Source organism: Eurytemora carolleeae, unplaced genomic scaffold (genome assembly GCF_000591075.1).
Source record: "Eurytemora carolleeae unplaced genomic scaffold, Eaff_2.0 scaffold182, whole genome shotgun sequence".
NCBI classification, from domain to species: Eukaryota; Metazoa; Arthropoda; class Copepoda; order Calanoida; family Temoridae; genus Eurytemora; species Eurytemora carolleeae.
In genome coordinates this window covers 231,337-244,098 of record NW_019396187.1, presented here as the reverse complement: position 1 = coordinate 244,098, position 12,762 = coordinate 231,337, and the positions used below count along the sequence as shown (strand labels likewise).

Here is a 12,762-nt window from a genome sequence, read left to right as displayed (position 1 = left end):
ATCACCCTCTTTAAGTCCCCTACCCCTGCTATTATGTTATCATAGTTTCTCTGGTGCAAGCTGATGTAAGTATAATGGTTTGAAAAGAAATGAAAATGTTTAGTTGAAGTAAACCCTCCAGATGGTTTAGAGTATATAGTATATACATGTGTCTACATACCTTGGAGCAAATATTCTCACGGAGTCTCCAGGTGCAAATTTATATAATGAATAAAGGGACTGTTAGACGAATTTTTAAGTTATTTTCCACTCATCGTTTTCGATACACAACGGTACCATTGTCTGGTCATGCCCATACATCTATTTAATTTAACCCGGCCGGGCGAAGAAACAACAAATTTCGGGAAAAATTAAAGGATTTAAATTCATAAATTACATCGTTTAAATTTTCTATCATTAAGTTGATAGCACAGAAATTAAAAATTAAAAATGCACAAAAATAGTGAGCACTAAAAATGTACACTGTAAAAAATCATTTGACATTTTTGAAAAAATAAAAACCCGTCTCAATTTTCTCATAATTTGGTTGGGTCATTAGAAAGTGAAACCGTGTGGTCTTGCTTGAACTGTAATTATCCATAAATTTTTGAATATTTTTTAATACCTCCGTAGGTAAGCTATACAATATTTTTTAATTTATAAAAAATAGTGCTTTTTGAGAATTCAAGTTTTATCAAAATGGCCCCTCCAAAAATAGTCATTTCTAGAGCGGTCAGTCAGCTTTATGTGACTAAATAAAGCCAAGTAGATCAAAGACACTTAGTATTTATACGAATTCCCAGTAAAAATTTAAATCCATAATAAAATAACAAGAATTGGTTCTATAAAATCAACATGAACAAAGGTGCAATACTCGAGTATACTTTGATTTTGCGCGGTAGAGAAATTATTCTACGATGTAGATATTGACGTCAAAAACTTTATCAAAACTCGAAGTTAGCTCTCTTTTAAAACATATAAAGCTTATACGTATAGTTCTATGCAGATATTGGTGAATATATGCTTTCTAAAAACATAATGTTTTATCTTTGGGGTGCTATAAAATTCTTCTTGAGCTAAGGGGACTAAAAATAGAAAAAATTCTTTTAATGATTTAAAGAAAGGGAATCAAGAAACGAATGTTAATGCGCCTTCAGTTATTTCTACTCAGAAATTCACTTAGGAATCATTCTATTAAGTATATTCAAACTTAATTTCTTGGTAATTTGATGTCGTAGTATTAATCTATTCGATTAATAACCATCTAATAATAACTATACATATTTTTTTTTGTTTATTCCCACAATAAACCTAATCTTCAGTAAACGTTTAGATATTTTATAAAGATTAAGTAACATTTTAAAAGCATTTTTCTATTTGTTTTTGCATTGTTATAGTTACCTATACCATATGGTCCGCCATGTGACCACAATGAAATTGAAATTATAAAGGACTCAGGCAGTTAGTATTAAAGCCCGGTTTTAGGTCTAAAGGGAGGGCTTTGGGTATGTAAGAAAAGTCAGAAAATTTCAACAGCCTCAGACCAATACTTTTTGAGTTATGTAAAAAAAACTACAGGGGGGGGTCAAATTGACCCCCCCCCAGCGGGAATAGGGTTAAATCACACACACACAAACCCCGGCCCCGCCCTATATCAGTTAAATTTTTAGGTTTACCTCTAGTCACTTTTACAGAGAAACCATAGTTTCAATAAACAACAACATTGGATATCTAATTCATACTCTTGCTTTTAAGGGTACCTATGTGAATCAGTCATGTCGCTCAATTAATAGCGGGCCACATAAAATTACGTTAACGAGATTCACAATTCATTTAAAGGTTCCATGCTTTTAGCGGACAGACAAACAGAGATTACTAATTTTATAAATATATAATATATAATATATATACTCAATGAACATATGATGTATTTTACATAATATCTTTTATGATAAATAATCTATGTAATTTTCACCCCCTAGTTTTTCTGCCGTGTTACCTCTCTTTACCATTAAGTGCAATTTACGTAATATGAAACAAATGATATTATACAGGGTGTTCCACGAAACATGACAGTTGGTAAATAGTATAATGTCTTCTTCCAAAATTTTGTAAGTTGTTGGAGACGAAAAAGAACGATAAAAGATATTATATGGCGGTCATATTATAGTAAAGTTAACTTCAGGGATAAAATAGATTTAAATAAAAGATTTTTCCACGAAATAAACTGCAATAAGTCTTTAATATTTAATACAGTATAGAAAGAAGACATTCAGAACTATTTACTAACTGTCATGTTTCGTAATCGTGGGACACCCTGTAGCTAGAATAAACGATTATTACAACTAAAGCCGTACCAACTGGGCACGAGGGAAATTTTTCTCAAGGTTTGGGTTTTCAGGAAAAGAAGTTGTCAAATTGTCAACTTTTAGATATGTACAATACACTGTACACTGTACATGTCTTCTTTAATTTCTAGACAAGGTTTGAAGAGACGGAGCAAATTCTTAATTTGTGTAGACTGTAGACTCCTGTAGTTCCTTCTTCACACCTTGATTAATGATTTTATGATTTGTTCCAGGGTTCACTGCTTTATTTCCGAAACCCCAGTTCAAGGTATAACAAAGTGATGATCAAAGTGAAAGTGAACGTGAATAAGTGAAAGTGATCTATTTACCTGTAATATATAAGTATTGAGCTAAGTTTGTGTTCTTGTTAAAATGAAACCTGAATCTAACGTCCTTAACATTAATCATCAGAATAAACACACTAGGCTTTCCCGATCCTCAGCTAGAGATTTTGAAACTCATTCTCGAAACAATTTCGAAACATTTCGGACCCTCACACCAATATTTGAGGATAAGAAGCCAGCTAGCAGGTACAGATGGGGAGCTTACGACATAAACAACCCGTACATTTCCTTTCTTTATTTTTGAGAAAAGTTCAACTCAAACTCGTATTTCATAATCCGTTTATCTTTGCAACCTGATGTCATTAACCTTTAATATTTAAAACTTTGACTATATTTTCTAGCATTCATTCAAAACATTTTTGTTTTTCTTACTAACTCTTTAACAAAATGAGATATGATTTTCTATATTTTGTGCAGATTACTTTTAAACAGTATTTTAGTGTTATTAATAAATTTTTTTAGCAATTTTGGTTTACATAAAAATTCCTACTATCAACGTTGACTGGGATACCAAAAAACTGAGAAAATAAAAAAAGTGTAAAAATCGCATTATGTTCCCTCTAGTCTTAACCATCCAGGAGAAGGGAGAGTTGGGAGAACGGGGACAGGAGAAGATCTAGAACTAAGAGTTACGAGAGAACTAGAGAACCTCGTGTTCTAGCTCCGAGACGGAGTAGAACACAAGAACGGGTTTCAGAACCCACCAGGGATATTCAGTATAACAGGGCTAAAACTATTCACGTTGACAGGTTATTATTATTATTATTATTATTATTATTATCATTATTATTATTATTATTAGTAGTATTTTTTAATTATCATCATCTTTTTTATTATTATTCTTAGTTTCTAAGTTCTACAGACAGTTCGTCTCATGTAATATAGAAGACAGTTCATGTTTTCTCTTCAAGTAAAATATATATTTAGACAAAGTTCAATAGAGCCCTTCCTCACGACTTATATAATCATAGTTGTAATTATCAATGTACCTGCAGGGTGTATAAAAATGATCTTTTAGACATTGTAGAGCTCACGCCAAATGTCAAATTCAAACCGTTCTTACTTCTTTAATTTTTTTTCCACCATAACTTTTTGATATCAATCAATTTGAGATGTTCCAGAGATTTAAAAAATGCAAGAATACCAAGCTTTGTTGATTTCAGGAGTTGATCAAAAAAATGTACGCTAGCATTTAAGGCTTTTGATATGTTTAAATACAGAATAGTTGTTATTTTCATCTTCCATTTTCAAAAAATTTGAAAATTAAACCATGTGGAGTGCTTCAACTTCTAAAAGCGCGTTTTTTAGACACCTTGCATCTATTATTTTCAAAATGAAAATTTTAAAAATTATTCCAGATAAAATCGTTGTTTTATAGATCAGAATTACGACATCGTGATGTTTCTGCTTCAGCCGAGTTTTCCTCTCTTCAATTCAGGAAAGAAAGAAAAATATAAGCATCTTGGATAAAAATCAGATTTTAGAGCTTTCTGCAGAACAAACGTCTTTGGTTGAATTTCTGTTTTTATTCTTGCTGCAATGCTTTATCAATGTTATCTGTCATCTTACCAAATTGTGACTAATGATATAAAACAGACCAATAATTGAGAGAACATTAAATTTGTCTTCAGTTTCCAATTGCTTTTCATGTGTATTGGGACATCAGTCTCATGATTTACAGTTAAAAAAAATAAATTTGGGATAGAGTGACAAACGTCTTTGTTGGAATAAATTATAATAAAATTACGTCTGCTAGACTTTATATTATTAAGATTGTATAAGTCGGACCACACTGTTCTTCTCTTACTTTATTATGTCTAAAAATATATTTTACAAAATTTGTTAATCCAAGAAAAATGTCCATATTAAGTAATATATTGCAAAGATGTTCTTTTATATTATATTTTCTCTAAAAATTTGTCTCTAAAGTTTTGGGACTTTTGGTTAGATTAAGGTTTCAAGGGTACATGTGTACATCGGGCATTGCCATCCTTTTAAACAATAAAATGCTCGTAAATCTTTTTTATATTTTCCTTCTTTCAGAGAAATAAGGCCTCGTGTCCAATTCAGTCTGTCAACCTTAGGTAAGTTAATAAAACGGTTAATTATAATATTGCTAAAAATGGGAGATTTTGCCCTTATCATGTGTTTCGGAATTATCTTACGGATTTTATTGTCTTATATTATTTATGTTTTTTTATTCAATTTTAGAAAACAATAAAATTAACATTTTCCCATCAATTGTCAATTTTAGATATAAGTTAAACACGACTTATCTGACACTTTACTAGAAATTAGAATTCATTTTTGCCAAACCGATTATTTGATTATGAGTATGCAAAACATAATTCTTCAATGCATAAATATGTTTAAAAATATATATTTTAATGTTAAATGACTGCTTATCCTTGAACCGTTATTTTTAATTTCTATTTTCCTGATTTTGCTATTTTTATCTTTTATTTTACTATTTTTATTTATTGTCGATTATTGTCTATTGAATTTGAAACTAAACGTATGGAAGTTTTATTTATAAATTTAATAAAGAATTTTTTTCAATCAAACAATAGAAAGAACATTGTTTCGTTGCCAAATATTTCATATTTTACTAGAATTTCAAGGATGAAAGAAGTTTTGCGGATTTAAAAAAAATTCGCGGATTTTCAAAGATTTAAATTTTTTTACAAAATTAAAAACCTCTAAAACACAAATTTTTAAAATTTCAATCATTCATAAACCTTCCCTGGGGTCCCTAGATGTCCCACAAAAAATTTCGGCCCGATCGGTTCAGCCGTTTTGATGTTTATTGGATACAAACAGACAGACAGACAGACAAACAAACAAACAGACAAGCCAAATTTATATATAGATTGTAAGACTATTCTACAGTCAGCAGAAGATTTAGCAAAGGATGGTCATACATGGTGTCCCTCGAAACATAACAGTTGGTGAATGGTTTTGAATGTCTCCTTCCATATACTGTATAAGATAATAAATCACTTTTGCAGTTTATTTCGCTAAACAAATTTTTTACTCAAATATATTTTACTTGAAATCAATTTTACTACGATATGACTGTCATATACTATTTTTTTATTATTCTCTTTTGTATCAAACAACTTAACAAATTATGGAAGAAGACATTTTGAACTATTCACCAACTGTCATGTTTCTTGGGACACCCTGTATTTAACGAATCTTACTTGGGTCGTCATTCAAGTAACTCATTCTTTGTGGACAGTGTGCTACACTACAGTTGATGTATCAGTCAAAAAGATTTCTTTGATCAAATTAGAATTTTTATCTTGGATTCGCTAGCTGGTGCTTTTTAATAGGATCGTTCTCTTAACTTCTCAAAATATATTCAATTATAAGCTTTTCTTGATTTTAGGAGTAGATGACGACATTTATTCCTTGTGTGATTATTGTATGGAAGACGACATTCAAGAGCAGATTTCTAGGAACCAATTGAAAGAGAGCAATAAAAGGTAAATTTTCAATCAATAAATAAGAATTGTTTTGTCATATACTGTCATTGTAGACTTGGGGTTTTCATGATTCAAAATTGGTACATTTTTTACCCTGTTGTTAAATACAACAAGGTTTTTCCATGTAGTACGCAGCATATTTTCTTGGAAAATATATTTTAGTTTTCTATTTAAAATACATACAGTACGCAGCATATTTTCGTAGAAAATTCAATCTAGTATTCTAAAATATACGCGGTACGCAGCATATTTTCGTATTCTATTTAAAATACCCACCATTGAGCATAATTACAGTTAAAATTCAGTGCGCTTCAAAACGTATGCAATGAAACCAGAAAAATTTTCAAAATTGTCTGAACTCTGGAAAACACTTAGTGGGTGGAATTCAGAAAGTGAAAATTATAATGAAATCTACTGTGTTGTGATTAAGTCTCGTCACACCATTTAAAAAAATTATTAAAAAAATTGTTAGGAAACTTTAAAATTTGATAATGTTGTCGGGCATTTTTTACTTTTAAAATAATTACAACTTTGAAAAGAAATGAAATAGAATCAAAATTGTCCAGATGAGACTTTAGTGACATTTGTACGGAATTTGTTTAGTCTGTTTTATTGTATTCAGGGTTCCTTGTAGGCCAAAACTGGCTTATTTTTTTAGCTTTATCACTTAGAAAAAAATCTAAATACACAACTGAATGCAGTAACCACAACTCAAGCTTCAAATCGTTATATTTTTATAGTTTTGGGCCGTCTTTACAGTCTCATTCTTTGTGGATAACCCTAATTATCTAATATGATTTTTGAATATTTGGGGAGGGGGAATTGGACATGGAAATGCAAGTTTTTTCTACAGTGAAATTCTTAATAACGAATACATCGGAAGAATTTATCAAATGTCGTCTTGACAATTTTTCAATTAGTTTTATACTATATTACGTAAATTTCAGTATTTGCGGAAATAATAAATAGCCATGAATATGCGGGAAGAGTTTTAAAGAGTTACATATAATCATTTAATTAAGAAACTAAATATCTGCAACATTCCATTATCAGAAAGTGAAGAATAAGACATTTGATGAATTCTTTCGATGTATAGCTTATTTAGGGTTTAGCTGTACCTCGTTATTTTTACCCAGAAACTTATTTTCACTAATTCAGCGAATAAAAGCCTAAAAAACATTCATAACTGATGGGGGGGGGGAGGGGAATGATTTTTAAAGGAAAATAAACCCGCAACTCAACTACCAGAAAACAAAGACGATGTTCAAATAGTTTTCATATACAGCAGATATGGTATAGATTTAGTAGATATGAAAAATACTGTCTGTTTACTCTGAACCACGAGTTGTGAGAATGTACTTTTGAAAAGTACATACTTGATTTTGATAATATTTTTTTTTTTTTTGGAAAAATACTTAATGTTGATGAAAAACATGTTATCGTAATTTCAGAGGCCTAGACAATCAATGTTTAATATTTAATAATGATGTCACAGTTCTAATAAAGCTAGACGAGCTAGACCCATATCAAACATAATTTGCGAGATTAAAGATAAGAAAGTTTTCACAGGAACCATAAATGTAGAAAAGGATCATGTTTGTTTTACAGGGTGTCCCAATAAACATGGGAAATGAGGGACGAATTCAATATCGTCTTTTTAAATAATTCTTTGATTTAGTATGTTAACATTTTGTTTGTTTATGTTTTGACAACATACGGTGTACTTAGTAAAACAAGAAAATTACATTATGCAAACAGAGTAAACTTGTCCGTCTTCACTGTTCATCTTGCGGAGACATTATAGATACATCTTTACAGTCTTTTACCCTTTTTATAAAATATCTCTAGCAGACATAATAATATTATATCTTTTGAAATTATGTATTACAATGCTAATTCCAAAGAGAATAGAATATATATTAGAGAGGAATTTACTAGATAAAAGTGTAAAACGGCCATTTTGTTGTACTGTTTCCATACTGCAGGTGTACTTCACATATGTATGCTATATAACCTTTTGGGCCCTGGAATATCATTTTATAGAAAATCTAAAATTAATGTTAAAAGAAAACCAAATTATGAAATTAGCTGGTTTCATAATTGACCAATGATCATTTCACATAGACTTTATGCCTTTCACTTTACAAACGATGATTTTCCGTTATAATTATAGATCAAATGATGTTTTTTATTCACCTAATTCATTATAAAGTTTATTTAACAGCTTTAAAAAATTCGAAATTGAAATAAATAGTCTATGGAACATACTGTATTAATGTACTCTACTGCATATAATTTGTGAACATTTACATGATTTTGTACACTTTGAACTCCCTTTTAGGCTGAAACTGGTTAAAAAAAGGCATACCGAGAGATTCTCTAAACTCCCCTCTAATATATATTCTATTCTCTATGGCTAATTCATAACAAAGACTATATCGAATTCGTCACTGAATTCTCATGTTTTTTGGGACACCCTGTATCATGTATGTGAATTTGATTTTGATACATAACTAAAAGTTTTAACAGAATCTTGAAAATTAGATTATTAAATGAAACGGAGATGTGTACGCTGCACTTTGCTTTGTTTTATGTTCATTGGACTATATATATTCAAAAGCATAAGTTGAGACATTTTAGTTATCTTTCTTCTCCACTGTACAGTTGTACAATTGTACATTTGTACAATTATAAAGTTGAACATTTGTACAGTTGTAAAATTGAACAGTTGTACAACTGAAAAGTTGTACAATTGAACAGTTGCACAATTGTACAGTTGCACAATTTTAGAACTGTACCATTGTTTTATTTAAAGTTGTACAATTGTACAGGAATCCTTCGAAATACAAAGGAATACAAAGACGATTGATTTAAAGAATATCATTGTGAATTGTTATTGGTAAAAAAAATATTAAATGCAACGTACAATGTATTTTAAGTGCTAAAACAATTGACATTACATCTGCAAATTATACATTCGTCGTCGTATATATCAATATAATGAAGACGACTTTCTATTTCTATTTTGATTTCTACCCTCAAAATATTATATATATTGTATAGTCTGAGTTTCTACCAATCTTTCAAACAGCAGAGACACCCAAACATGTAAACAAAGAGAAGTTGACAATACCAGCTGTAGTTTGAAAAATGCTTGGTATAGGGATCAACGAATTGTAAATAAAATGACGTGTTCATTGTATTGATACAGTCTACGGCCACTATATCTGAAATGGTTTGAATTGAAAGGAGTGAATTTCATATTTTATTGCAAGAAATTTTACCGACTATGTTCATCACAAAATCATGAAGGATTTAAACAACAATTCTGGCAGCATAAGGCAGACCATATCCATATCCAAGGTTGTATCCATATCCGAGGTTGTATCCGTATCCGAGGTTGTATCCATAAGTTGCAGGAATGACTGGAGCATTATGGATGAATGGCGTAGGAGCAGAGATGATTGCTGATGATCCAGCGAGGATAGCTGGGTCAGCAGCACGCCTCTTCCTCTCTCCAGCCTTGGCAGCTTCCACAGCAGCCAGGTGAGCAGCTCTAGCCTCGGCAACTTCAGGAGTATCCTCAACGGGAGCAGGAGCTACTCCGTTGTCTACGGGAGCAACCAGAGGTTCGGGATTGAACTCAGGAGCTACTCCGGTATCTACTGGAGCTACAGGAAGTCTGGAGTCAGCAACACGAAAACCAAGAGCATCAGCAACATAGTTAACTTGCTGGAGCTCCCCATTAGGGTCAACATAAGAGTAGGATCCAGATACTCCTCCGTAGGTGTTTCCAATCTCCTGCTTGGCAGAGTTGATGTTGCTGTATCCGTAGTTCAAGTTTCCGAACTCATCCTGTGCATGGAACTGAGAGTTAGGGGCATAGACTGGAGCAGCTACTGGAGCAGCGGCATAGGTGTATGCAGGAGCAGCAGCATAGGCATAGGCAGGAGCAGCAGCATAGGCATAGGCAGGAGCAGCAGCATAGGTTAAAGGAGTGGAAGCAGCAAGGGGAAGTCCAGAATTAAAGAGAGTGACTGTATCAACTGCTGCTGCTATGGATACAAGGGCAGATATAACTGTCTGAAATATATTAAGAAAATTTGAAAAAAGTTTAAAAGAAATCAAAGCCAAAGATATAAATTTCACATTTTAAAAATTAAGAAAAAATACTCACAAATCTCTTCATGCTACTCGTTTTGTGATGCTAAACGGTATAGTTGGCTTGGTTCAGTGCTCTAGTATTTATACCAACCCCGCCCCAACTAGACCATCACAGTTCAAACCCGATATATTTAAGTCCCGCCCTAACCAGGCTATCCTAGTTTAAACCCGATATATTATAGACCCGCCCCAACCAGATCATCTTAGTTCAACCCCGATATATTATATTCCCGCCCTAACCAGATCATCCTAGTTCAACCCCAATATATTATATTCCCACCCCAACCAGATCATCCTAGTTCAACCCCGATATATTCTATTCCCGCCCCATCCAGATCATCCTAGTTCAACCCTGATATATTCTATTCCCGCCCCAACCAGACCATCCTAGTTCCAACTTCAAACAAACCCGATATATTCTATATAAAGCAATAATTTATATTATTATTCTTTAACCAAATATACAATATCATATAACAGTTATTTGAGGTTTAGATTTAAAATTATTTAACATGTTTATAAAATCCAAATTTATATTTCTACACAATCCAATATGATTTGGGACACATTGTACTCGTATATTTAGATATAAACAATACTGTTTAGATTCTCAGTACCCTGGCCAACGCCCACTTTTCTTCACGTTGCTCCATAACCAGACCAAAATGCAGTTTGATTTTAGTAGAAGAAAGGATCTTTTTTCCTGACTGAACACGCCTACCCCTGCGGCAACTTTTTCAAACAAGTTTTTAAAATTTAACCAAGAAATCTGATTTTTAAACAAAACCTATAAACAGATGACTTTGAAACCTTGAATTGAACTGTGGCCGGGTGTAAAAACGCAAAGATTATTTATATTTGTTTATCAAACAATCAATAAACAAGGAATATTGATGTAAGGTCTAACAAAATACAAAAATGTGGTTAAAGACAAGTTTGGCTTTGTGCATGTTTAAATTAAGGATCTTAATATTTCCTTTTATTCAAGAACTACTTGTTGTTTAAAATTAATGCATCGATAGTCTTAACAAAAAAATAGTAATCTCTGTCTGTTTGTTTGTGTGTGTGTCCGATTACAACTCATGAACCCACTTGACCGATCTGTCTCAAATTTTAATTAAGGAACTTTGTATAACCACAGAAATATTTTTAGTTGATTGGATTGAGATTTATTAGAGATTGTTTAGTACACGGGCAAAGCTGTGTTCCCAAGCTAGTACATAATAAACCAATTCAAATTAGAAATTCATATAAATTATTATAAAGGCATATTACGGATTGACGTCAAATTATATCAAGCAAAATGAAAACAACATATAATCCTAGTAGTGCAAACAGATACATTGTATTCCCACGTCCCAAAACTGAAATGCCTCGTAAGGAGTCATTTTAGCTTACTCGTGTAATGATTTCTCACTCTAACAGGAAGACTGGACCCGTCTAACCGGTGCAGGTTGCTTCGATTGGTTAAATAGTTAACGAAAATTTTATATTTGAGAGAACACTAGAACACTAAAAAAGAATATTTATCGGAGAAATAGAAAGGGAAGGTGGGTTGAATACATGGCCGGGCGGATACAACTTTTGATAGAAAGAAGATGGATTGGGTATCAGAAAAGAATGTATAAAAAAAGCGTATTTTAGAATTTGCCCGCAAAATATTTATACGTTTTCACTAAACAAATACTTAATAATTTTTTTATACAAGGCTCCAAGGGCGCATCACGCCATTCTTTTAACTTTTAATCGTTGCTCTTTTATCGATTTATTTTGGTGGATTTTGAAAAATCAAAAGTTTTAAAAGCCATTTTTTCCCACAAAAAAGCTAGGTGCCCGATCGGTTAGGCCGTTTTGATGTTTCTTGGTTACGAGCAAAGTATACAAGGTGTCTCTGAAAAAAGTGTGTTTAGGCTTTTTGGCATACTAAAACATCGTTAAATTGTATTAAAAAGAGCTTCTATCTGGTACAATGATCTTAAAGTGGCCAGGCCGTCGTTAAAACATTTTTCGCTAAAATTCCGTTTTAACCTTCAAAATGTACTCGAAATGTACTTGGTCCCTTTTCCTAAGATTTTCAAAAATATTCAAACATCCTTTTATGTCATTTATTTTAAAAATACTCTTAATTCTATCATTTAATTGCGCGATTTCTGTTGTATAAAATGTAAAAAAATGTTAACCAAATTTCTTTGAAAATTTTTGTAAAAGAGACCGAGCATATTTTCTCAAATATTAGGCCTACTTTTGAAGGTTAAAACTGCATTTTCATCAACGACCCCCCCCCCTCCACTATTATGACCGTTGTACCTGCTAAAAGCACTTTTTAACACGATACAACGAATTTTAGTCGGATAAGAAGCCTAAACATACTTTTTTCAAATACACCTTGTATATTTAGGAGTTCATCATAAAGAGTTTGTCAAATCCTACAGTGAAACC

The 12,762-nt window shown here is 31.9% G+C and overlaps 2 protein-coding genes and 1 long non-coding RNA gene across 3 annotated transcripts in view; 1 reads left to right on the top strand and 2 right to left on the bottom strand.

Annotated features, from left to right (window-relative positions):
• The window catches only part of LOC111697605 (ras-like protein family member 11A), a 20,139-nt gene extending 17,563 nt beyond the window's left edge, over positions 1–2,576 (bottom strand). Inside the window, exon 1 of the mRNA XM_023467665.1 lies at positions 2,337–2,576. The gene's annotated coding sequence lies outside the window, so the exon portion shown is untranslated. The remainder of the gene's footprint in view (positions 1–2,336) is intronic.
• Positions 85–3,414, top strand: LOC111697611 (uncharacterized). The gene is made up of 3 exons (XR_002764335.1): positions 85–191; positions 2,561–2,857; positions 3,250–3,414. It is a non-coding gene; the product is annotated as an uncharacterized LOC111697611 (long non-coding RNA).
• A 5,997-nt stretch (positions 3,415–9,411) lies between these two features.
• LOC111697606 (cuticle protein 7) lies at positions 9,412–10,439 on the bottom strand. Its single transcript, XM_023467666.1, has 2 exons — positions 10,337–10,439; positions 9,412–10,242 (listed from the first exon to the last, which is right to left on the bottom strand). The coding sequence occupies exons 1-2, from the start codon at positions 10,346–10,348 to the stop codon at positions 9,475–9,477; spliced, it is 780 nt and encodes a 259-aa protein (XP_023323434.1). The 5' UTR covers positions 10,349–10,439; the 3' UTR covers positions 9,412–9,474.
• Positions 10,440–12,762: the final 2,323 nt, after the last annotated feature.